At 37.1% G+C, this 25,279-nt stretch overlaps 4 protein-coding genes across 5 annotated transcripts; 1 reads left to right on the forward strand and 3 right to left on the reverse strand.

Moving 5' to 3' along the window:
- Nucleotides 1-241: 241 nt before the first annotated feature.
- Nucleotides 242-5,917, reverse strand: LOC141846172 (dol-P-Man:Man(5)GlcNAc(2)-PP-Dol alpha-1,3-mannosyltransferase). Its single transcript, XM_074734170.1, has 13 exons — nucleotides 5,705-5,917; nucleotides 5,576-5,610; nucleotides 5,336-5,473; nucleotides 4,339-4,407; nucleotides 3,471-3,628; nucleotides 3,287-3,353; nucleotides 3,124-3,177; nucleotides 1,853-1,941; nucleotides 1,287-1,403; nucleotides 1,041-1,147; nucleotides 881-959; nucleotides 760-816; nucleotides 242-688 (listed from the first exon to the last, which is right to left on the reverse strand). The coding sequence occupies exons 1-13, from the start codon at nucleotides 5,910-5,912 to the stop codon at nucleotides 520-522; spliced, it is 1,347 nt and encodes a 448-aa protein (XP_074590271.1). The 5' UTR covers nucleotides 5,913-5,917; the 3' UTR covers nucleotides 242-519.
- Nucleotides 5,918-10,024: 4,107 nt separating this feature from the next.
- LOC141846290 (uncharacterized) lies at nucleotides 10,025-14,803 on the reverse strand. 2 transcript variants are annotated; one of them, XM_074734301.1, is made up of 6 exons: nucleotides 14,677-14,803; nucleotides 13,282-13,688; nucleotides 12,536-12,681; nucleotides 11,662-11,938; nucleotides 10,864-11,136; nucleotides 10,025-10,701 (listed from the first exon to the last, which is right to left on the reverse strand). In XM_074734301.1, exons 2-6 carry the CDS (start codon nucleotides 13,588-13,590, stop codon nucleotides 10,222-10,224), a joined length of 1,485 nt encoding a protein of 494 aa, XP_074590402.1. In that variant the 5' UTR covers nucleotides 13,591-13,688; nucleotides 14,677-14,803; the 3' UTR covers nucleotides 10,025-10,221. The 2 variants fall into 2 exon arrangements, with proteins under 2 accessions (XP_074590402.1, XP_074590403.1); XM_074734302.1 differs by having other exon boundaries at nucleotides 13,282-13,415; nucleotides 14,677-14,797.
- Nucleotides 14,804-15,468: 665 nt separating this feature from the next.
- On the forward strand, nucleotides 15,469-17,410 carry LOC141846418 (pentatricopeptide repeat-containing protein At3g02490, mitochondrial-like). Its single transcript, XM_074734458.1, has one exon. It carries the CDS (start codon nucleotides 15,504-15,506, stop codon nucleotides 17,232-17,234), a length of 1,731 nt encoding a protein of 576 aa, XP_074590559.1. The 5' UTR covers nucleotides 15,469-15,503; the 3' UTR covers nucleotides 17,235-17,410.
- A 1,434-nt stretch (nucleotides 17,411-18,844) lies between these two features.
- LOC141846161 (phosphoglycolate phosphatase 2-like) lies at nucleotides 18,845-21,952 on the reverse strand. The gene is made up of 11 exons (XM_074734160.1): nucleotides 21,749-21,952; nucleotides 21,567-21,634; nucleotides 21,314-21,406; nucleotides 21,154-21,225; nucleotides 20,959-21,030; nucleotides 20,661-20,720; nucleotides 20,479-20,531; nucleotides 19,542-19,636; nucleotides 19,361-19,460; nucleotides 19,084-19,187; nucleotides 18,845-19,013 (listed from the first exon to the last, which is right to left on the reverse strand). Exons 1-11 carry the CDS (start codon nucleotides 21,855-21,857, stop codon nucleotides 18,904-18,906), a joined length of 936 nt encoding a protein of 311 aa, XP_074590261.1. The 5' UTR covers nucleotides 21,858-21,952; the 3' UTR covers nucleotides 18,845-18,903.
- Between the last annotated feature and the right edge of the window lie 3,327 nt (nucleotides 21,953-25,279).

Below are 25,279 nucleotides of genomic sequence, written 5' to 3' on the forward strand. Positions count from 1 at the left end.
AGGATAATAAAGCCTTAATCATCAAATTCATTATAACTCCATTCGATCAATCCAACCAAACTCTTCCATCACCTTAATTCATTTAATATCTTCTTCATACTCCAATCAATCAACCAACCCCTTTGCCTAATTCTCTGTCTTTGCCCCTACGATCAACACAAGGCATCCTTCTCTTTAAATTTATAGCCATGAATTGACTCCTCAACCACAATCGATTTTCAAAGCCTCTTCAGCCAACAGATAAGAAGAATGAATGCCTTAGCTTCATCTCTCTAAACACCATTGTTTGTCCTTTCTAATCATTCCAATAAATTATTCATCACCTCTTACTTTGCAAGAACATCACCACCCACTGCCTTTGGAGTTGGGACACATCGCCCAATTGAATTCCATGAAAGGGAGAGGCCATGATTTCTGCAAGAGACACCACTGCCACAAATAATCATAATCAATGATAAAACTTAAAGAAAATATTGATGATGTCTTGTGGTATCATTGATTGAGCTTTCTGTAATTTAATCATTCTTCTTTCTTCTCTGAAGGTTCTTGAGTAGCATATTCACATTCCACAGGGGCAATCCACAGACCCAGGAGTATGAACGAGTGTGCACAAAGCAATAAACATGAAGAGTAAACGTTTGATGGATAGATATTCCAGCAAAGCTCCACTCCAGCAAACAAAATGAGTCTGGAAGAAAAAAAAAATTATCAATTAACGAATGATCTTGCTGAGAAAAATATGCATGTTTGAGATGCAACCTTAGAGGTGTAGGGAAAGGTGATATCCACAAAAGGAAGGGCAAGGAGTAGAAGTACCTGAAACAGCAGAGAGATTTGTAGTAGTATTTGTCGCAGAGATTATAGGTTGAAAATGACTCACCATGTGTAGAACTGGTAATGAAGAGACCGAGCACATACTATGCCGATGAAGTTCCCGGTAAACATAACAGAAGCAACATCTGGATGCATGTTCAGTTGAAGGAAACAGAAGATATGGATAGTGAAAAAAGTAAAATACTTGGCAAAAATTTAAAGCATACATGCTTTGTTGAGAGTTTTGGTTCTTGGTTCATAGGAATGGGATCGTCGAATAGATGAGAAGGCATCGCTGACTTTGACCTTCAAGAGAACAAAAAGTCCTTCGCGCCTGCCATTGCACGCACGTTGATGGATTCATATCAACCTTTTACATAAATAAGCAAAACGTTTTGTTCGAAAGGATGATACATCGGCAAAGGAATGCAGATCTGAATGAATGGAGAAGGAACAAAGATTTGAGCACTCACTTGGACCACCTAAACTGTGCAAAAGTTGCAAGCAACATGAGATGAAGGACCAACAGAGCAATGGAAAACTTCTTTGATACGAATATCTGTTCTGGAACGAACTTGAAATTAACAGACCTGAATAAACATCAATCAAATCGTGCTATGAGAATTATGTGTATCTAACCCCATCAATATCTTGAAACACACACGACAAGTACAATAAATTATCAACACACTAAATAATTAGTATTAAGATATAAAGGCTTAGATTATAAATAAAATGTAAAGTATAATTTTATGTGAAAATATGTAAGGGTGAAATACAAATAAAAATCTATGATTATGATGATAGGGGCAGTGTAAAATTTTTAAAATGAAATTGAAAATATAAAAAATTAGAGTAAATTATAATTTTATATCAATTTTTGGGCAAATGGTGAAATTATACAAGTGTAAACTACACAATGTTTATTTTACCTGTATAAACTTAGCATAGGAATATGTTATAAAGAAAGTATAAATTTATTCCATAGGACAATCAATTATACTGGAAATATATAGGGTCGTCGAGATTGAATATGCACCAGAAATGAATGAAGACGCGTCCAAGATTAAAGGCTCTCGATATGTACTCAACTGGATATGTCAGCAAGAAAGGTAAGCCCAATATGATCTACAAATTCATCATTTAATCGTTAAGAAGAGAATTGCAAATCCATAAGTGGTTTGGTAAGCATTGAGTTGAAAGAGCATCAAACTCTTGAAAACCAGAGTTCAAGTGATTAAATTATTATTTTATGAAGAGATGAAGGCATAAAATAATAAATAAAACTGAATAGCTACTGATAAATAACTAATTCATCGCTCTGAATATGATCTCAATGAAAAAATTGTTTCTTTGTAGTAGATTGGTTATCTTTCTCCTCTATCAACAAGCAGGTATCTTTCGACATGAAATTGGACAGAAAACTTACATGACACCAGAAAATTAACCAGCAAGATGATGATTTATCATAGCTAAGATGCGTAATAGCAATAGTAAAAAATAATCCTATCTTATTGATCCAATTTGGACCAAACATATCCATTTAGTTCAGTTCTTGGCCTAGTTTGCCACAACTATATAATATAAATTATCAATATCATCTGAAACAAGCACAACTTGAGTGAAGTTGATTTATCTACTTCTACCTTGGGCTTATACAACTGGAATACAAATCAAGTAAACAGAGTAATATATATCAGGGCTTAAACAATAAAGGTTTTGTAATTTAATGGGTAAATGACAAAAGAAATAGTGAGAAAATTTTCGTTTTCGCAAGGATTAATTTCCACATAGAACGTGGAAGATGAGAAACAAACTCTTAGCTCCCTTACCTTATAGATTTAGATATTGCATCAAAGTAACTTTATGTGTTACCTTATAGATTTAGATATTGCATCAAAGTAACTTTATGTGAAGAAGAGAGCATAAAACCTTAAACAGTAGTAACTTAGTACCAAGTACATGTAAAATGTGACAATTCAGTTCATTCGATCGGTAAACAGAATACTAATAGCCAAATTTCCTTAGTGTGTAAACTGTAAAGGACCTTTCAAGGAGAGAGACAAATTAGGAAATATAGAATTTCACTAAAAAGTGAAACCTCCTGATATGGCTGAATTAAAGCCAATTCAAGAATACCAGTACAGGAAAGAGCAAAATGAAAAGAATAAGCAAAAATATTTTATGGAAGACATTCCGATATTAAGTAGATTGTAAGAACCCAAAATTTTAAATTGTGTAGAAGTAGAACAAGAAATTTACACTTTGAAATATATGGTAAAGAGAAACATGTAGATTCATGACTGATACCTGCACTAGTGCAGCACCAAACAAGGCGGAAAAAATGCCCTTAATATCAAGAGCCTACACCATGATACTCAAATTAACAACAGAAAACTATCAATAAGCACAAACAGAATACAGATATACCAAAATATCTAATAAATGGATCTTCAGTAGCATATTTTTTTACCTTCAACATGAGCAGAAAGAGGGGTGGTGCATAAAGAAGAACATTCATCTTAATTGCCACAGCTCCACTACAGAGACAAAAGGAGAAATGTGAAAGATCAAAACCAAAATAGACATTAACCATCACAGTCATAAACCTCTTTTAGTATTGCCTATGGCATTTGACAGATAAAAAAAGTGTGTACCTGAAAATTATCAAAGCCATATGCCATTTTTGACATAGAACCAAAGCTAGAGAAGCATGAAGCAAAGTCATTGCAATACAGTCATTAAACAAACGAAGAACAAAAATGGAATGCACCCTCTTTGACAAACAAAGGAGACTGAAAGCCCACCATGGAAGCTGTCAAAATATTCAAAGATCAAAGGTGGCATAGAAAATAATCATAGAGATGGAAATGCAAGCGATTATGTAAAACAGTCAGAAGTGAGGTACTTAGTTTATGGTGCATAAAATCCAGTTTAATAATTATCCTTTGCATTCATCTGATCTAAGTTTTTTCAAAGATAAATCAACAATGATTTCTATATAATATAACTGTGATTTATTTTATATGTTTGATACATATTTTCCACTAACCAGTACTGACAATGATACATAAATGCCAGCAAAGATGTCCCAATCTAGCTTGTGTCATAAATTTCAATGAAAACATGAAATGTAATGCTATTACTGTCATGGACTATGCAAGACAATTTGTGCTACTAGTTAAAACAACAATGAGAAAAAAAACCGTAAAATAAAAACCAACTTTTGCCTTAAGATTCCAAATAAGAAACAAGTTTAGTTAGAGACAACACCCAGCACAGAAGACATTCATACACTAAGACTAAGAAATGAAATAACATAAATATCCTGATGCATAGAAAAAAGATATAGTAGTTCAGCTACATAAGTGAGGTAAAAAATGCATAAGTTCTTTGTATGAGACAAACAAAATGAATTTCAGTAAATAAACCACAAACATATCAAAATTGTTATATGAAGCACATGGACAAAAACACAGAGGACATAAGTAACTTCTTGTAATAAGCTCTCAAGAGTTTTCATACCACATCTGATTTTATATAGATGAAGAAAATAACCGCCAGATTTATTATATAAAGAATGCCAAACAAGATCTGCAAGAGGTAAACAATGGTAAGAACATAATTAATCACACTTATATTTCATTATGTGTGTAAGAAATATAGACCACAAGTGAACTTTTTAATAGCCCTTCTAATACTAAGTAAATAAGTAAAAGCCTGATCAGTGTGACCCCTGAGAAAACAGAGTTTTTTTCACTTATTTTCCTAGGAAGATATTTTCATTGTTTATAGCTCCTAAAATAATTAGATATGGCAATTCACATATCTCATAAGCTTGCTGAAAGGCATGGATATCCCTATCACAATCATCAATCAATTATACTTGTCCCAACTATTTTGGAGTGGCTACATGAACCTTTTCTCAACCTAGCATTGAACTCTATGCACGGCAACATCACCGGTAATATTTAAATCTAATTAATTCATTGCTTATTGCATTGAACTGTATGCAAGATAACATCGCCGGCAAGTGAACTTGCATTGAACATTCCTTTCTTGTAAAATAATTGATCCAAGATATTCAAAACTTACAGGGATTTCTTATTCTTCCATCCTAACTATTCCATCAATTTTTTTCTTAAGTATATTGAACATAATTAGTTTTATAATATTGAGGACCAAAAAGAAAATGAGCTTAAGGATAACTATATAGCTGCAATAATGAAAATAACAAATCTACATCTTAGAAGCACATCATCTCAAAAGAAAAAAAAATGCAATTTCTCATGTAACAATGACAGCTCTACATTCTACATTCATTTCTCCTACACTGAAGATTCAAACGAGATGAAGTTTACTTCTTAAGAGTTCTCAATAACGTTATTATAAACATTCGCTTAACACATAAAATCTTTAACAATTATCAACAAAGCCAAAATACATCTTCGCAAACTAATTCAAAGCCATTAAAATGGAAGATAGCCTGGAAAAACATTTTGCAGATTCACTGGCATCTCACCTGCGCAGGAAAGACTTCTCCTCCAGTTAGAAATTTGATGCCAGAATAGACATAGAGAAACCCAGCTGGATAAACCAATGGGCCTGTGTCCCCCTTCAGTTTGGTGTAATCCCTCTCTCCTCCAAGGAACCCATCAACCTGATTCATCACAAAGGATACTACTAAGCTTGAAAAGTTAGATTTTTGTTGTATGTGGAGTAAGAACACAGCTTTAACCTAATAATTACAAAGAGTCATTACCTGGGACATGTATGCATCCCAATCAATCTTCGTATCTGAGCAGGGATTGCACAGTAGAAAGAAAGATAAAGCTACAAAAATAGAACAGCTATATAAAACGGGGCAAAGATGTGATTTTGCGTATCTCACAAGGGACGTAGGCGATGATGAGAGCGGTCAGGACGGCATCGAGAACCAACAGCGCCGATGCAAATAGTGACTTTGAGATCCTGAAGCCCCCGACGGCCGGAGAGATATCCTTCGCCAGCGACCTCGCTGGCGCCATGGGCCCGGCCAGCGGCGTCGCAGTTCCCCCGTCCCTCTCCTCCTCCGATCTCTTCGCTTCGGCGCCCGCCATCTCTGGTCCGCGGAACCGCAGTCAGATCGAAGCCAAAAGCAGATCAATTTATTCAGATCCTCCACATTATCACTTTGCAGTTTGCTCCCCAAAATTTATTTTTATAAAGTTAGGGAGCAATCTGAAACATTATTTTTATAAAGCTGGCCTGCAATCCACTTCCTTCCTCTATAAATCAGCGTCCCGAGCCCAGCTCTCTTCCCAAACCAACTCTCCGCCATTAACGCCGATCCTCGAGCTCCATACGAAGGCGAAAGAAGATGGGAGGGACCCAGTCGTGCTGCATCTCCAAGCCCCGTTGCCTGGACGAAGACAACGACCACCGCTGCGACGCCGCCGCCTCCCGGAGGGTCCGCCCGAGGAACGAGGACTGGAGCCGCCAGTGGGGAGCCGGCGAGCCAGACGTCGACTCCAAGGCGTCGTCCTTCATCGCCAAGTTCCACGAGGCGCGCTGCATGGACGCGGAGAGCCACGAGGCGCGCTTCGTCAACCACGATCGAGAAGCAAACTCCGACTCCTCGTTCAGCTAATCGCCAATGATTTATCACCTAATTATGTATTAATCCAGTCGTTAATATCTTCGCAATATTTGATGTGTTCATGAATCCACGATCAATAAAATTTGGTGTTCGTTTTACAATTAAGAGTTTTGTTTTCCAATGCTGCATTTTTCTGCTTAATTTGCTCTGTTTGTTCTCTGTTTCTTGCATGAAGGTTCATTTTGACCAAGCCGTTAATCACTTTTTTTCAGTATTTTTTTTTATTGTGCAATTATGGTTGTTGATATGACGATCTTTGTTGGCATGATGTGGTAAAGTGGATCAATAATCGATCTAACTTGGTAAGTCAGTAGGTCAATGGTTAAATCACATTTGATTGATCCAACAGCAATTTCATTCGGTCTGGTCCTAGAAAGCTCTCAGCCACTCAATCTTACATCTCGATCATCTCGGCCACTCGAGATCCGACCCTACGTCTCGATTATCTTGGCCATTCGGCCGCCTGATTCACTCGTCTTGGCTACTCGGCAACTAGCTCGACCACTCGGGCACTCGACTCCCTTTATCTCAGTTACTCGGTCATGCGTGCAACCGACTCAGCCACTTCGTCTTGGCCTCGATCAACTTGGTCGGCTCAAGTAACGATCTTTTCAAGCTTCCGATCAATTTGGTCTCGGTATTCAAACTAAAATTCCAATCACTTTTTCATCTCCGGCTCAACCCCTTTTCTAGCACTTCCCCATTTAAGGACAACCCGCCAATTAAGCGTAAGCCCTGTCATAGGATAAAAGCTTACTAGGTTGATGGGTTAGGCCTGCATTCTTGTTATATGATGAGTTTGCACGACCAAGCCGTAGGGCGGACGAGGTTTGTAGGTCTTGTCCCCTAAATGCGGCTCTATCAACTCATTTGTCAGTAATGCACAGTTCGCTACTCCTCAGATACCACCACAGCTTGCTCCTATTCAGCAAGAATGTCTCTCTTGAATTCCATACACTTCGAGCATTGTTTCTTCTTTACATCAGTACTTCTCTTTACTGACTTGAAGTGGCTTGTTAGGAATCTCGCTAACCCCTTCGCTCAGTTCTTTCTTTTCAGGTTCGTTCGCCAGCGAGATCATTGAAGGTTGAGGTGGCATCTCATTGACTGATGATTTGACCGTATGCGACATTCGGAACAATTGTCATTAGCATTTTATGGTTCACTAATTCCATTTTTTCTTCTCGATGGGAATTTCTTAGACCACTGTTAATGTTGAGAAAGTAGAACAATCACAAGAAAAGATGTGAATTTAATGGGAGAAATTTCCATGAGCTTCACGGGAATTCCCTTTTCATTATTATTATTATTTTCAATTCTTTTTTTTTTGTTTTATTTATTTTGGTCACATGTTATTCTTCCCACACCACAGTTGATTTTTTAATCTTAACATTTTAATACCTGGTTTAATTATGATTAACCTAAAAAGATAGAGTGTAAAAGATATAGATATAAAACACATTCAATAATTTGTGAATCTTGACTAAGATTAAAAATTAATTAAGTCCACTAAGTGTTATAAAAGTTTTACTAGGAGGACAGAGGTAGATCTTTCTTGTAAAGAAAAAAGTTAAGTGATGATGGATCAAAATTATCTAAATCCAATGTCACATTATACAGTTTATTATAGAAAAATTATTTATTTTTTTAACTTCAATTTTTTTCACTTTGTTTAAAATAAATATTATACTTACAAAGTGTAATGGTATTGAATGATCTTAAATGGAGGAAACAAAAGACAAGAGAGCATGATTCTCTTAGCATGCTTTATTCTTATAAATCTATCATCCAAGTAAGAATGAGTAAAATTTTGATTAAATCGAATAAATGGATCGAATCAATCGAATTTAAAAATTTAATTTGATTATTTTAAAATTTTAGTTTTTTAAAAAAATGATTAATTCGATTCGATTTTAATTTTAAAATTTCTCATTCAGTTAAATCGAATAAACTGAATTAATTAAAATAAAATAATTAATTTATATATTTTTAAGTAAATAAATTTATAAATTCTTAATTAATTGGTAAATTTTTTAACTTTAATTTTCACTTTGTATAATATAAATATTATACTTACAAAGTGTAATGGTATTGAATGATCTTAAATGGAGGAAACAAAAGACAAGAGAAGCATGATTCTCTTAGCGTGCTTTATTCTTATAAATCTATCATCCAAGTAAGAATGAGTAAAATTTTGATTAAATCGAATAAATGGATCAAATCAATTGAATTTAAAAATTGAATTCGATTATTTTAAAAGTTTTTTTTTAAAAATAATTATTTCGGTTCAATTTCAATTTTAAAATTTCTTATTCAGTTAAATCGAATAAACTGAATTAATCAAAATAAAAAAAAATAATTTATAAATTTTTAAGTAAATGAATTTATAAATCCTTAATTAATTAATAAATTTCTTATAATATTTAAAAATTTTAGTTATTTTGATTAATTCAGTTAAAAAATAAATTAACTGATATTTTATCGATTCGATTTATTTAATTTTTATTTAAAAATTTGATTGATTCAGTTAATTCAAAAAAAAATCAATTCAATATGATTTAATTTTAATTGAATACTCATCTCTACCTCCAAAGTAAGTGCAGTTCTCTTAGTGTACTCTAAGCCTATTTTTATATTGCCTTTCACATTTCCTCTCTTTTCAAATAAACAAGGATAAACAAAAACCTCTTTCATCTCTTTGCCGCACACCATAATAAGGGAAAAGTTTGGGCATCAAAAATATATACTTGTTGAAGAGATCTAAGAAACCATCATCTTTCTTTCTTTATTTCTGGATTCCCTTTGGTCTCTTCTCCTTCGTCCCTTTTCTCTCTCTTTTTGCTCATGATCTTTCTGTCCCCCTTCCCTCTGATGAAATAATGCATGCAGAAGCCATTTCTTATTTGAAAGAAGTTGCATGGAAGTCTCTGTCATTCATTCATGATCGAGATGCATGGAATGTAATCCCTTCCACTTCATGAACCTCTGGAGTGCATTCACCTAATCACCTTGACTAGCCATTTAACTTCCACACCTCTTTAATTTTCTTGCTTAGCAGCATGCATGATTCCTTTTGTGTGCTCAGGTCCTTTTCCAAGTAATAACCCTCTTTTCAGGTGTCTAAATTTCGCTTGACTAATCTTGTAAGTAGACGATCTTCCTCCTCGATTCACCGAGCACAGTTTATACACTGAGTGTTTTACCACTACACCTCACCCACTCTCATGGAACTTGATTCTTCAAGTAGAATCTAGCCTAGTTTACAAGAATAAATTCTTCTGTAATTTATTTAATCTATCCACTGGAATTTGAATAAAGACGACACCATCATAGAAGCTACACTAGAGATTAAATAAAGAAAAAAAAAAACTCAAGAAATGGAGGTAAGTTCTTGATTATCTCCTCAGTTGTGATGAACATTGCATGAGCTCTACAATTCACAGCAGTGTTATTAGAAGAGAATTTCCATCATTATTGACTAATTTCTATCCTTGAAGAAACAATATGCTGATAAGTTTCTTTTGATTCTGACCCTGCTGTCTGTGTTACTAGAAAAATTATGCTCAGTCAATAGAAAAAAGCCGAAAGCATCTCAAATCTTATTTTATTTGCATGGTTCAACCATCTTGGCAAACAAGTTATTTGAACCTGGTGATCTCCAAGCAGTCAGGACTAAATACTTTTTATGTTAGCTGATACAAGCTCAAGATTATCAGTTCATTCATAAGTTCAGTTCAAAAGATTCTGCTCGTACTTCAATACATTTAGAACTATTCGTTCTTCATTTTGATAAACTTCTTTATCACCCCCATCATCTCACTTCCAGGAAACCTTCCTAAGCAACCCCTCGCAGCTGCAATCTCACTGAACTGGTAGACTGAGTCTCCCTTGAAAGCTTTAAGGTCTTTGTTCATTTCCTCAGATTCTTTTATTATGTCAGTCAGATCTTCTCCAGCATTAACTGAAGGAAGTGGAAAAGGCTCCAGAGAAACATTGATTATATTTGATTCTCCTACGGATCTAACAAAGTCCCTTAATTGGCATAAAGCAAATGGAACGGGTTCAAAACTGTGGTCACCATACTCTACAGGAGTTGAGTGATCTCCGGTGACACATAAATAGTATTGAAAGTTGCCAGTTTTTTCTGCCTGCCATAAGAGTCTTGCCAACTGACCTATGGCTTTATCAACAGCTTCCAGGGCCTTAACCTTCAAAATGCTTGCCTTATCGTGACCAGCGTCATCTATTGCCTGCCAAATAAAATAACATAGCAAATGGTCAAACCCTCCCTAACATGCAGGTAATTCTGGCGCCAACAGGGAGATTTAGATGCATGTGCATGCTTCTTTTTCTTGTTTAATTCCATTTTTTTAATCTTTTATGTGGCTGAGTGTGAGATATTTTGACCTAACCTTTATGTGAAGGAATCCAAAATCATATCCCTGAGCTCGTCCAGGTCTATGTTCATCCTCCCCTGGCACAAAGATGAATGGAGGAGTCTGTAGTGGAACAGATAGTGCTTTTGCTATTGCTGTAGCCTTCGATGTTAGAAGTGTTCGGTAATCCCCAGTTGCTCCTGGTGCTTCAAGAATGTCAATTCCCAATGACAAACCCAATCCTGCTATGATTTTTGTGGGAGCTACCATGCATGGAGATAATCCATGTTGCTTCTCAAATGGAGGGACCTGATAGACATATCATATTAAAAAAATCAAATTAAAAATTTTGAAGGATACTATTTGATCCTACCACATGTCTAGTTTGTATGTCCAATATGCAATTTAGATTCAAAAAATGACGCGCCTAAGTTACTAATCAGTAGTCCTGGAACACAAGGGATAAATCTTGTAGAGTTTTTGACATCAATAAAATGTCATCAGTGAAAGAATATCTGTTATCCTAACAAACTTTCAAGAAGTCTTTTTTTTTTTGTAAGTCTAAAGTTTTAATATAGTAATTTATAATAAAGACAAATTTACCATTTTAACATCCTATAAAGAGAAATATTGTAGATCAATCACTATCAAATTTCCTCAAGTATTCTTTTAATATGTAACAAGAAAAGAAAATTGATCTTGTATAGAAAACATGTTATTGCTTTTGCATACAACATCCAGAATGATTCAACAGACGTGAAGAATATTAACAATCTACAGTTCATCAGTCAATCTAGTAAATCTACAAAATTTGGAACAAGAATGGTGACTAACCTCTATCCGTATGCCACAACCTCGTAAGAGTACAACATTTGCAATATTCTTTCCTTCTGCTAACCTTTTTGCATTGACAGGGTGAGCTACTAGAATCTTTGACATTTCTTTTGACAGCTCATTGATAACAGCTGCTGTGTTTTTTGCTTCCTCTGTGTCATCTAGAGCCTCTGCCTTCAGAAGTAAGCGGTTATCTTTCAATGGGTCAGTTCCAGAAATATTTCCACTTAATTTTGGTCCTTTCACAACAACCCCACATCTGTGCTCGGTGGCATACCTGTTAGAATAGCATATTCTTATTAGCTTTGCTAGTTAAAATGGCATCTCAAAATTACTTGTAATCAGCTCAGCAAAATATGAGACACAAGTGACGCTGCATTCAACCTTGATAAAAGAAATCTTCACTTACCAATGTGCAAAACAATCAATTAGGATTGAATTACCCATTGACTTCAATGCCATTGCTAAATTTGCATCTGATTGCTTAGAATATTTCCTCATTAGATATCAATCCCATGGTCAATTATTTGTTGGATTACTTATCAGAAAAGTAGTGCACAACTGTTCATGTTACAGTCTAGTAAATCATTTTTCACAATTATAAATGCAAAAGATATTTCATGAAATTCAATTATGTCCATTTAAAATATGACAAACTAGTCAAATGTGAGTATCATCAAAAGTGTATGGAAAATTAAAATCATATAAACAACTCCATGAAGGCACTAAATTTGGTTCCTAAGAGGACAGAAGTGCTTTGAGCATATATTTCTAACACAGAAAAGTTGCCCATCTAACTAACAAGAGATCTCAACTTAAATTTCTATTTAAACAATCATTAGTTTCATATTTTAATATGTAGAATTGATTGCACCTGACTCTCACTTCATATTCTGGAAAAGATGGCAGCTTCATTCCATCCAAAGCAGCACAAAGAATAGGGCCTTCTTCCTCAAAGTGCCTATCAGCCCTCCTGCTTGTCACCGTTCCACTTTCCTCATCCAAAGTGGCAAAATTTGACTGAAATTTTAAAATAGTTCAGTTGCATGTTCAGAGAAAATCAAAGAAATTGAAAGCCGATACAAATATAACAAACAGAACAAAGCATGCAACTAAAACAAATTCATTCACCGTTTATATGGTTATCGTGCAAGATTAGTAATATTTGCAACGTAACTAGGATTTCAATTTCAGAAGACTGAAGAAGGAATCCATTTTAAAGCAGGTAATGGATCAAGCTTCAGAGATGAACATAATGCAAGATTAATGATATTTGCAGACTAAGCCCACCACTAAGATTTCAAATTCGGAGGAAAGTGCCTCCAGTTTAAAACTAGATTTGGGATGAATCCAACAATCTTCATGGATCCATCGCATGAGCATCAACCTATCTAAAAAGGCATGTCACATATCTTTTAATCAACCAGAGTTTTTAGATCCAACCAGCCTATAAAGATGCATGCAAGAGACATGCTATCTTTATCTAAGCATAGCATAAAAAACAACATGCTAGTTTTTTCACAGAGCTAAATGTGATATTAAATCTCATTCATTGGGGTTATGGACAGAATAGTGAAAAATCATTTTGTAACTTGGATTGATATGCCGTTAGATTCTTACCTTAAAGGCAATATCTCCTGGTGACATGGCTAATCCAGCACCCATTGACTCAAATGCTCCTCGTCCCCGGTAATAGATTCTTGGATCATAGCCCAGTAGAGAAAGATGTGCAGTGTCACTCCCACAACCCAAGCCTGCTTCAACAGGATCCATCAGACCATTAACACCAGCTGAAGCTATTGCATCCAAGTTAGGAGTATTTGCCGCTTGAAGAGGAGTCATGTAATTTAACTGAGGGAGAGATACATCCCCTAGTCCATCAATCAATATAAATGCCACTCTTCTCTTAGCAGTCTTGTCCATACTCATAATTTATGTCTCTTGTGGTTCTTATTGTCCCTTCTTTTATGAAAAATAATGAATTTGACAAGAAGATAAAAAAGCTTCAACTGAACTCGTGAAATGCCCTAGAAGACAAAATACAGAAGGGAAGCAAGTAATTTCTCATTTTCCTTTCATTCAATGATACCAAGAGAATAACAAAGAAATATAATGGCATGCTTTTGAAGTTTTTCAGATTAGAATAATTTACTGGAACACCAAATCTTTATAAAAAAACAAATAGATGCATATGCACATCATACAGCAAAAGGATCATTATGCAAATTTAGCATTATAAATTGAAGCTTCTCTCAATTTTTGTGTTACCCACAAGATTATAGAATGAACTAAGATAACACACATTGATCTCACGCAAATGAGAAATTGAGAGAAATGCGTGAGATCAATGTGTGTAGTTGGGACAACTGCTAACACATCAGTCATATTGCATGCATGCTATGCATTATGACATGGAACATATAAAATCTCTATGCAAGTATGCTCATGTTCTCATAGTAATATTACCTAGTATCAGCTAGCACAAAATCAACCATAATCTCTACACAATCTCATGATTTAAGCGGATATCACTAGCACACAATGTATACCAACTAGCATAAAGATGTATAATCTCCAGAAGCCAATAAAATTTAGAAGCAAAAATGCCGTTAAAGATAGAAAAAAGATGAACTTGAGTTTTCCTCTCCATCAGTTAGGACTTGAGCATGACTAGTCCGACACACTTACACAGCGATCAGACGCTAATCTAGAGAAGTGAGGGGAGGGATCATGCGGGGATGAATCACAATCGAAGGGAAGAAGGCTCTGGGTGCTGGTGTGGCGTCGAACAGGGAAATAAGCGTGGGATTCTCGTGCAATCGGGAGGAGCAGAGGAGTAGAGAGGTTTTTAATACCATGGATGACCAATCTTCTTAGGTTAAGGAATTTAAACTAACCTCGTTCCTCCACACGAACATCAAAGAACAAAAATTGTAGGAAATAACAATGAGATCAATCAAGTGCACTAAAATTCTAGGTTGCTTGTCGACAAATACGAGGGAGAAAGATGCTCACCTTGCCAAAGTAGTAGCTTCCGAGCGACAATGATGGAGATCGGAGTTCCTCAGGCCCCAAAACTGTGAATCTCGCTCGCTGCTGCTCGACGCAAATAGTCGCCGCCGTTCGCCGGAGGAAATCAGCCAAACGGAGGACGATAAGGGAGGAGGAATCAGGTGCTTTAGAACTAGAGAAAGTTTCACTTTGCCCCCAAAAAGTTATATTTCTTTTACAATGGTCCCTCTTAGTTTGAAAATTGTTAATATACGCCCAAATTAATTAGAGCATCCGCAACGCGCTGTTAATCGGATGTTAATAACAGACGTGGAGGAGCGAAGGAAGGACGTGGAAGAGTGAGGGAGGAGTGAGAGAGGAGTGAGGTATTGAACGTGTTCAGAGTTCTGAACGCGTTAATAGATGGGTCTGTGCTTTTTATTTTTATTTTTTTAATGTTAACGCGTTCGTAGAGGCTGCATAGTGTGAGTGGTGGTCGATCACCGTATGGTGATCGACCACGTGGTCGACCACTAAGGGTGCAGATTGTGAGTGGTGGTTGACCAGTGGTCGACCACCATATGGTGATCGACCATTGATCGACTACCACTCAATCATATGTTAAGTGGACCCAATCGATCACTGATTAAAGGCGTTATAACGTCACAAACGTTGCGGATAATCTAAGGGAAAGAGACCACAAGGACAAGGTGGGGGCCGCAACGGAAGTCAGTGACACGTCATCACTAGCAATCGCGCAGCCGCGAAACAAAAACCCTAATTCCGACTCCATGCCTCGCCTGTGAAACTTGAAAACCAGCCTCTTCGCTCCGGATCGGCGATCGCTGACGATGAGGACCGCGTGGAGGGAGCTCTCCCGGCGCTGCCTCGCTCGCGCCGCACCCCGCGCCTCCTCCGTCGAGCTTCACGGCCTCCAGGTGAGCGCTCCGCGACTCCAAGACTCCTCCTTTCGCCTCCCGTTTCTCGGTAGGAACAGCCTTCTTCCGAACCACCCTGCAGTCCGCTGGTTTTCGGCGGGCGCCGCTGGTTCAGATGGCATTGAAGCAGAGCTGGCGTCCCTCGACCTCTCATTCGACGGGGAGGCCATGGGTTTGGTGCTTCGGGATCTCAGAAGCGCAGGTTCCGTCTCGGAGGACGGCAGCATTCGGATGGATCCAAAAGCCTTCAATCGGATGCTCGAAACTCTTGGAACCAATGGGCGGCCAGAGGAATTCTGGCGTGTGGTCGAGATCATGAGGAAGAAAGCGTTCGGTATCACTAAGGACACATACTTAGCCGTCTCCAAGAGCTTTGAGGAGGAGAGGAGGGTAAAAGACGCTGATTTGTTGCGTAAAACATACTCTTTGAACTGTGAACTCAGCAAGATTCTTCAGGAAATTGAATCAGGTGAGTTTCTTAACAAGGAGCCATATAAGACCAGTATCATCTTACCATCTGAATTGGATACTGAGTTCCTGGAATTCTTTACCCGACGTCCAGGGAAAGCTCTTCCATTCTTAGAGTGGGTTGAGAAGGCGGCACCCTCCAAGATTAATGGTAGAGTTTATAATGCTATGGCCCAAATATTGGCTCAAAAAAATCGCAGAAATGAGTTTCAGGATCTCTTCCATAAAATGAGAGATCGGGGTCATGAATTGGAGAAGAAAACATACATTGAGATCTCACAACGTTTTTGCCGGCGGAAGATGATTGCAGAATCCGTTGATTTGTATGAGTTTGCAATGGGAGGTTCAGAGAAACCTTCACCGCAGGACTTCTTGTTTCTCTTTAAAAATGTTCTAGTGGGTGAGAATCTAGATTTTGATTTGATTACAAGGCTGGTTCACAGTTTTGTAGATGCTGGGCATTCTTTTGAGAAATCAGTTCTTGATGGGGTTATTAAATCATTAAGGAGATTGGATGATCGTGATAAGGTGTTAAAAGCCATGGAAGAGGGAGGATTTGCAGCTGATAGTTCTGTACATGATCAGGTAGTCATCGGGCTTTCGAACACTGAAAATCAAGTCCAAAAATACGTGATCGTTGGCCAACTAGAACAAGCACTGGCCTTGTTTAAGACGCTGATAGAAAAAAAGGATGGTAAATCTGTCGGAAGAGCCTTTGAAGCGTTGATCACTGGATTTTGCCGCAAGGAAAGATCAAATGAAGCACAAACGTTTCTCAAAGAAATGGCAACCGAGAGAAATATAAGATTTCAGCATAGCACATACAAGCGTCTGATTCATAAGCTGGTAGATCAAGGACACCTTGGAGTAGCTTGTAGCATTATGGAACTGATGAAAGGTCATGGGTTTCCTCCTTATATCGACCCATTCATCAAGCATATGTCTAAGTCAGGAACTGTGGATGATGCTATGAAGTTTCTGAAGGCCATGACAGTGAAGGAATTCCCTTCTAAGAATGTGTTTCTGCGTGTTTTTAAAGCACTTCTCGTGGCAGGGCGACACGAAGTGGCACACAGTGTGTTATCGAAATCTCCTGCGTGTGTTCGTAATCATGCTGATGTCTTGGATCTGTTCCACGCTATGAAACCAGGCAAAGCTCCTGTTATAGCTGCTTAGATCATACACTGCCGTTCTTCCTATAAATCGTTTGCTGATGATTTAGTATGGTTCTTTGAACTGTTTATCCTCAAACTAATTTTGTGGATTCAGAGTCAAATTTGATACGATCAGCTGATTGTGAGTTGTTCACAATTTTATTTCGCAGGAAAACTGATAATGCTGCTACTTTTTCTCTTCTTTAACTTGATCTGTTGATCTGTTTTCATTAGTAATTTTAGAGTTCGAGCACAGTCTTTCATAGTATGCAATATTAAGATTTAAGTCCAATGGTATATTGCTTTCTTGTTCATTTAACTCACCCTCTATGGTCGCTACTATTACTTATGCATCTCGTAATTCAACTCGAGTCAAAAGTTATGTTCTCTCAAAATTTAGAATTCAACATTCACGTTGTAACAGTTATGAAATCGTAACTGCTACACAATTATAGCAGTTATGATTTCATAGCTGCTACAACTGTACTTCTATGCAGTTGTAGCAACTACAATTTCGTAACTGCTACACAGTTATAGCAGTTACAAGTTCGTAACTATTACAACGTGAATACTAAATCATAAATTTTGAAAAGTCATAACTTTTAACTCGAATTGAATCACGACATGTACAATATATCAAATCGAAATTAGTTCATAGATCGACAATTAATTATGAGGCATAACCTATAACGATCAGGTTTCAAATTCAAAAACATCAATTAAAGCATTTTCGGAAGTTTCAAATAATTTTAATCAAAAGAGACGTCTTTTTAACTTTTGTCTTTTTTTCACATTGTAGCAGTTACGGAACCATAACTGCTACAACTGTGTGACAATTCAGTTGTAATAGTTATAGCTTCATAGTTGCTATAATGTGTTCACTAAGTTTAAGATTTCGATGAAAGATAAACAATACTAATGATAATTATGTCATTTTATAAAAGAGATGGAGCACCATTTTCATAAAAAATCAACCTATAATAATATATTGTTAACGATTCCATAAAAAAAAAGGACGTCTTAGTAACTTTTTACCCTTTCTTTTAAAGACACCAAGTGGAAGGATGAAAATGTACACTAAAACATTTCTTCATTTTGTTCAATCACAATCACCCATTCATCACAATCATCCATTCAATCTACGATCAGGATTTAATCTTAATTTTAAAATCCAACGGTGCAGATTTCCGTCACAACATTTGTAACAGGAATTCTATTGTGACAAGTAGTTTTTTTCTATTTTTTTTACTATTTTTTTTATCATTATTTTTTCATCTTCACCCACCACATGCTCAAATGCAATGAGAGTATGCGCGTCGCGATCATGCGATGCCCATGCAATTTCTGGTGTAGTTACATTGCACCACTAAAGATTATGTCGCCATCGCAATCAATTAGAACACGAAGCAAAGTGGTGCACGAAGATGAAATAATTAACTCACAATAATTTGGGACAAGCTTAAGCATATTTAGATGGCATCTAATGATAATCAGAAGAAGTAATCTAATCCAATTAGGCCATTGGAGAATCAAACACAATTTTTATGGCACTTTTGATAGAAGCATCAAAAGCTTTCACAAACATGTTTTAAAAGCCGTTTTATTTTAAAAAGCTATCATTTTACATCAAGGAAGGATGATAATTGGAGTAAGAAATGTGCTTACAGGTTATTTCAAAGAATTTCTTGTCCTTAAAGAGGGCAGTTTCTTGATAGTTCGACGAAGTCGACGACGTTACTGGCATAGTAATCTGGGTGGATTTCATTTGTAGGGTGCTGAAGATCTGATAAACTAGTCACACCTGAAATGGTTCCTCCAGAACAATCAACAACAGGAGCAAAGCGAGATAGTAGCAGCTAACTGATACAGACCTGAGAGAACAAGAAGAGTCTTGCAGCCAGCATTTTGCCCAAAGAGTATATCGGTATCCAGTTGATCGCCGACCATGCACATTCTGGATGTTTCAATTTGGAATCTGCAATGCAATTGGAAGCATAGATCATGACAAATGCTACAAAAGTTTATGATAGTTTAGCACTCAGGATCACAGGTGACAAAATGCATTACAATCTGTTGAAAGTGGCAAAACAATAGTTTAAATTGGATTTGTATGCTATCTCATCGAGATCTACGATGCAAGAACATCACCTTTCTAACAAAAAATCCATGAGGAAGGTTGATGGTTTTCCGACCACAGTTGGTTCTTTGCCTGTTGAGCCGGCTACTGCTCCCACCATGCATCCCGCACCTGCACATTTCAAGAAACAATATCACATATATGACCTAGAGAGGAATCGGAGAGTAGGAAATACTTTTTGAAAGGATGAACCTGGACATTCTTGCGAGCCCATATGACCAACAGCGTCACGGTTGGTTGCGATGAAAAGGCATCCAGGGTTCTCTCGGATACAAAGTGTTGCATACCTGTCGGAGTTATCTTTCTGTGAAGTTATCTTGGAAAATTGACAATAAAAGAAGAACAATAGATGAAATAATACAGACTGGAAACACTAGAGCAACAAAGAAACTTAATACTTATTACCACATTTAGTAGGTAAGTATCTATTACTATAAATATACAATCAGATATATTAACAGAAAACCGTGCCAAAAGAACAAACAAGTAACCGCCAATAAACAGTTGCAGATATATTCTCTTCAACAACAAAGGTTTTCTACAAAAGTTGCTAACTAGCTCAACTAGTAATGGCCTCATTGCTGTTGCATGAGGTGACCTTTCGAAGAAATCCCACCTTTGGCATTTGCCTTCCATAAAAGACAATGATTTCTGTAATCATCGAAACTATCGATTTTTAGATTGATGAAAAAAATTAAAAAATTACTCCAGTAAATATTCAATAGGAAGGTCAATATTAAGGTGTAGTTAGTGACAAAACCAGGTACTTCCATTCTACGTTGAGCGTTAATTAACTCAAAGTTCAACAACGAAGTAAGAACAAGTATTCAGAGGGGCACGTGCGAGGACACCCACATAAGTAAGAACAAGTATTCAGAGGGACATGTGTGAGCACACCCACATACAGAGAGAGAGAGAGAGAGATCATAGACATGCTTTAAATAATCAGATCGAAAAGGGCACACAATATATAGAGCTTCCATTATCATCTGATGCAATCACGAATGTTGATGAGAATCTTAAATGTAATTTGAAAATAACATCAATACATAAATACATACATATATATATATAACATTCACTTTTATAATACATAAATACATTATAAATGTAGGATGGTATATCTTACTGAAGCTTGTAATAATTAATGTATTGATCAAATCCAACAACAACCGCTCCAACCTGGAAAAGGAATCCTGAGTTTATTATGTGATAATTCTAAATAAATTCCTTAGAATACCAACTAAGGACTTCTTTTTTTCTTTAAGAATATTGCAAACTCTGGAAGATAAAAGTGGGAAATGAAATTACACTCTTATCATGTTCAAACCAAAAATTGTTCTTGAGCTCTATTTCCTTCTTGCCGTCCTCCTGTGAATAGTTAACTGACTAAGAAAGGAAAGAACACAACCTTTGGAGAATTTACAAAATGGAATCCAACTTATTCAGTATTAACTAGCAGTTAAGTAAGCAAGCAAAAGTGTATCACAACCTACAAGGAGCCAACTAAATTGAAATTGTACTCTTAAAAGAAATTTTTAAGAAGAAAATGCCGTAATTATGCTATCAATGAATCCTAACTTCATCACAAAAAAGCAGTGATCCTTACAGGGCCGCCCAAGCATGAAAACCCAGCCAGCGTGAGTTCTTCTAGTATGCCTTCCTCTCCAATGACATAGACCTGAAAAACAACAGTAACTTATTTATTAGGACATTTCAATCATTTAGGTATCACGCATGGCTGCATCATAACAAGCAATACCTACATGGATAATCAAACTAGCAGGTAGGGAAAATGGCATACCTTTTTCTCCTTCGGGAAGTTTCTCAGTTTCAGGAACATCGCAGCAGCAAAGGATGATGAAAATATCTCTTCCTGCGGACATGGTGCTCAAATCATACAACAATGCCGCATACATTTCAAAGATTATACAATCACAAACGAAAGTTATACAGGGCACAACCTCGCTGACATCAAGACCAAGAGATGCAAATTTCTTAGCATACTGCTTCCTCGATTTCCTGGAGTTGTTTGTAACAAAGACCAGCTTCTTCCCCTACAGAAGATGTTTGTTTCAATCCTCGATAAGTTGAGAGAGAAAAAGAACAAACTTTTTGGCCGCCGCGCAATTGATACCATAAAAATTCAAATTTTACGTTGCAAAGTAACGGGAAAAGAGTTGTAGGGCAAAAGATGCGAGCGAGAAGCGCGATTACCAAAGATCGGAGTGCTTGCAAGGCGAGCGGAACACCCTCGATGAGCGTGTCGCCCTTCCAGATGACCCCTGGAAGCCCAAAAGAGAAGGCAGAGGGTGGTCAAGGGAGAAGGATTCAGTAGTTAAAACAAGTTTGTAGACAGAGACTAATTAATTTTCTTAAAAGGAAGAAAATGAGGAGACCATCGCAATCGAACAAGAAGGCTTCGACGGAATCGACGAGAGATCTGGCGGTCTGGGGCGAGAGGGGTTGAGGCGACGAGGGTGGCTGCGTCCCATTGGCCATCGACATCGAGAGGAAAAGAAAGGGAATCGCCGGCGCCCGCACTCGCGATCGGAAGAGGGAGGAGCAGCCGGCGGGGCTTGTAGCGAACACTCGGTGCGCGCTTTGCTTTAGCCTTCAGGCCGAGTAAGTTGACCAGAATCTGATGGCCCTTCTTTCTCCATCTTGGTAATTTAGTAATAATAATAATAACAAGATAAAAAAAATCAAAAAGGACATATTTTATTTTTAAATCATCAAAATACTTTAATTTTTTAATAAAAATACGCTTACTCCACTATTAGACCGTATATATTTATCAAATATCTTTCATAATTATTTTATACTATTATCTTTCGTTTAAATCTTCTATTAATTTTAAATCAATTGGACACGTTATAATAGCTATAAAATTATAATTACTATTCAGGTAAAAATGATCATCATATGTCGGGTGCTCATTGGATCACATCGTCACATGTATAGATTCTTTTCTTCTCAAGTAAGTCACTCAGACGAGTGGCGGGGCAGCGCCACTTTTACAAAAATCATGAGCTCAAAACCGTGAGCGTCATTGGTTTTACAAAATCAGGAATCCAAATGGACCCCTGTTGAACAGTATGACGCATGGACGATCACCTTTGGATGCTTTTCAAGCATACTGTTCGACACGATAAAAGAAAAAGTTACACACTGAGGATACGCTGGGAATCCGGATCCTCTACGCTCTATTATTGACTCTGATAAGGTACACAGCCTTTAGTCAGCTGGTTGTACGGAGCCGTCGCTGGTTCTTGCCTGACGAACCAACAACTCCGTCACCAATCTTCACAGCGTCTGTTGCGATCACTTTCCGTTTTGTTCTTTTGCAAGGGATTCCAACGCAAACACCGTCTCCTCGGCCAAGCAGTTACGATTTCATAACTTCTATAACATGAATGTTAGATGAGCAAGTCAAAGTCACATTGTAACAACTACAATTTCTGTTATAATGTAAATGATAAGCGAATAAGATTGAATCCAAATTATAACAGTTATAAAATCGTAATTGTTACAACGTGAATATTTTTGAACAGATTAATTATGCATTATAGCAAATAACAACTATGAAACTAGTTTTAAACATTAAGTATATCAGACATATTATAACAACATGAGTCTCCTCCACCAAATAGAAACAGTATAACTACTACAACAACATGAATAGTTTTTAAACATTAAGTATATCAGACATATTATGAATATTATAACAACTCGGTTTGCGGTGGCGAAGAGAGGCAGAAAGAGCATTTCAAGTACATTTGACTAAACAATCTACACTGACGAGTAGAAAAGAAATTTCAGAACCAACAAGTTCAAATTCAAATTCAAGGAAAAACCTTTCAAAGTTAGAAAAAATAATCAAGTTGAAAGATGCATTAGAAGAGATAAAGCAATAATTGGATTCTCTACAAATTAGTGTGTTGTTTCAAGTTGATATTTAATTTCAACTTTAAATATTTATTATATCTAAGTTGTTGTAAGTGTTGTATGTTGTTGAAACAATATGTTAATGTATGTTGTTGAAATAATATGTTAATGTTAGTTGTTTTATGAATTTAAATATTTGTAATTTTTCAAATTTCAAATATTTGTGTGTCTGAGAGACTTGAAGATGATGGAAAGTCTGAGAGCTTCAATTGGAGATCTTGAGCAATATTTGTAGTACAATATATAGCTGAGGTAACATAAGTTATTTCAATGGCCAATTTTCTTCTCCTAACAATCTTTGCAATAACAGAAACATAGAGGATCCAACTATCACAACATATTGCTTTCCATTCATAAACCATTTTATACTATCTGAATTTGGCTCACTAATTCAAGTAAGAAATATTATAGCCACTTTCATACTTTAACTATTATGTCATCATGCTCTAGAAGGTGAAGTGATGGCTGAAACTTGAGTTGCTAGGAAACTGCCAAATCTATCAGCAAAGATGGGAAGCTCTAGTAGGTGATGCAATGGCTGAAACTTGAAATCTTCATTGCTAGGCGATGATCAACCATACTGTTTCTATTTGGTGGAGGAGACCCATGTAATTTAAACCCTAAGCCATACCTAGAGGGAGTAGTGGCGGCGAGTAGTTGGTGGTGTCGAGCAGTGCAGGCAGCGCGGTCCTTGGAGACATTCTCATACATTGACTTTGGAAGTATAATCAGTTAGGAAGGTCAATAATATTCTCATACATTCAATTCAAATATGTTCTGAAGTTATTTTGTGATCAAATACAACTTCACAATTCTGCACGAAACTGTCGGAGGAAGCCGCGCTTAGGAGGAGGAGGCTCGGTTTGCGGTGGTTGGCACCGAAGAGAAGCGGAGGAAGCAGGGAGAAAGGGTCTTTAGGCGCGGAGGAGAGGAATCGCGAAGAGAAGCGGAGGAAGCCGGTGGCGCAGAGGAGAGGAGGAGAGGAATCGCGGAGGAGGCTCGGTTTGCGATGGTGAAGAGAAGCGGAGGAAGCCGCACGGAGGAGAGGATCGGCAAGAGAGGAATAGGGTTTGAATGAGAAGCGAGGCTCGGTTTCCTTGTTTCCTTTTCCTGGCCACGCACAAGCGCTGGACGCGACGTGGATTCCACGTCAACTGTCGCCCACGCGACGCCTATAATATGTCTGATATACTTAATGTTTAAAACTATTCATGTTGTAGTAGTTATAGTTTCATAGTTGCTATTTGCTATAATGCATAATTAATCTGTTCAAAAATATTCACGTTGTAACAATTATGATTTTGTAACTGTTATAATTTGGATTCAATCTTATTCGCTTATCATTTACATTATAACAAAAATTGTAGTTGTTACAATGTGACTTTGACTTGCTCATCTAACATTCATGTTATAGAAGTTATGAAATCGTAACTGCTTGGCCGAGGAGACGGTGTTTGCGTTGGAATCCCTTGCAAAAGAACAAAACGGAAAGTGATCGCAACAGACGCTGTGAAGATTGGTGACGGAGTTGCTGGTTCGTCAGGCAAGAACTAGCGACGGCTCCGTACAGCCAGCTGACTAAAGGTTGTACCTTATCAAAGTCGATAATGGAGCGTAGAGGATCCGGATTCCCAGCGTATCCTCAGTGTGTAACTTTTTCTTTTATCGTGTCGAACAGTATGCTTGAAAAGCATCCAAAGGTGATCGTCCATGTGTCATACTGTTCAACAGGGGTCCATTTGGATTCCTGATTTTGTAAAACCAATGGCGCTCACGGTTTTGAGCTCATGATTTTTGTAAAAGTGGCGTTGCCCCGCCACTCGTCTGAGTGACTTACTTGAGAAGAAAAGAATCTATACATGTGACGATGTGGTCCAATGAGCATCTGACATATGATGATCATCTTTACATGAGTAGTAATTATAATTTTATAGCTGTTATAACGTGTCCAATCGATTTAAAATTAATAGAAGATTTAAACG

This window comes from Curcuma longa, chromosome 15 (genome assembly GCF_044706935.1).
Source record: "Curcuma longa cultivar G26 ecotype Majalengka, Jawa Barat chromosome 15, ITB_CL_G26_1.1, whole genome shotgun sequence".
NCBI classification, from domain to species: Eukaryota; Viridiplantae; Streptophyta; class Magnoliopsida; order Zingiberales; family Zingiberaceae; genus Curcuma; species Curcuma longa.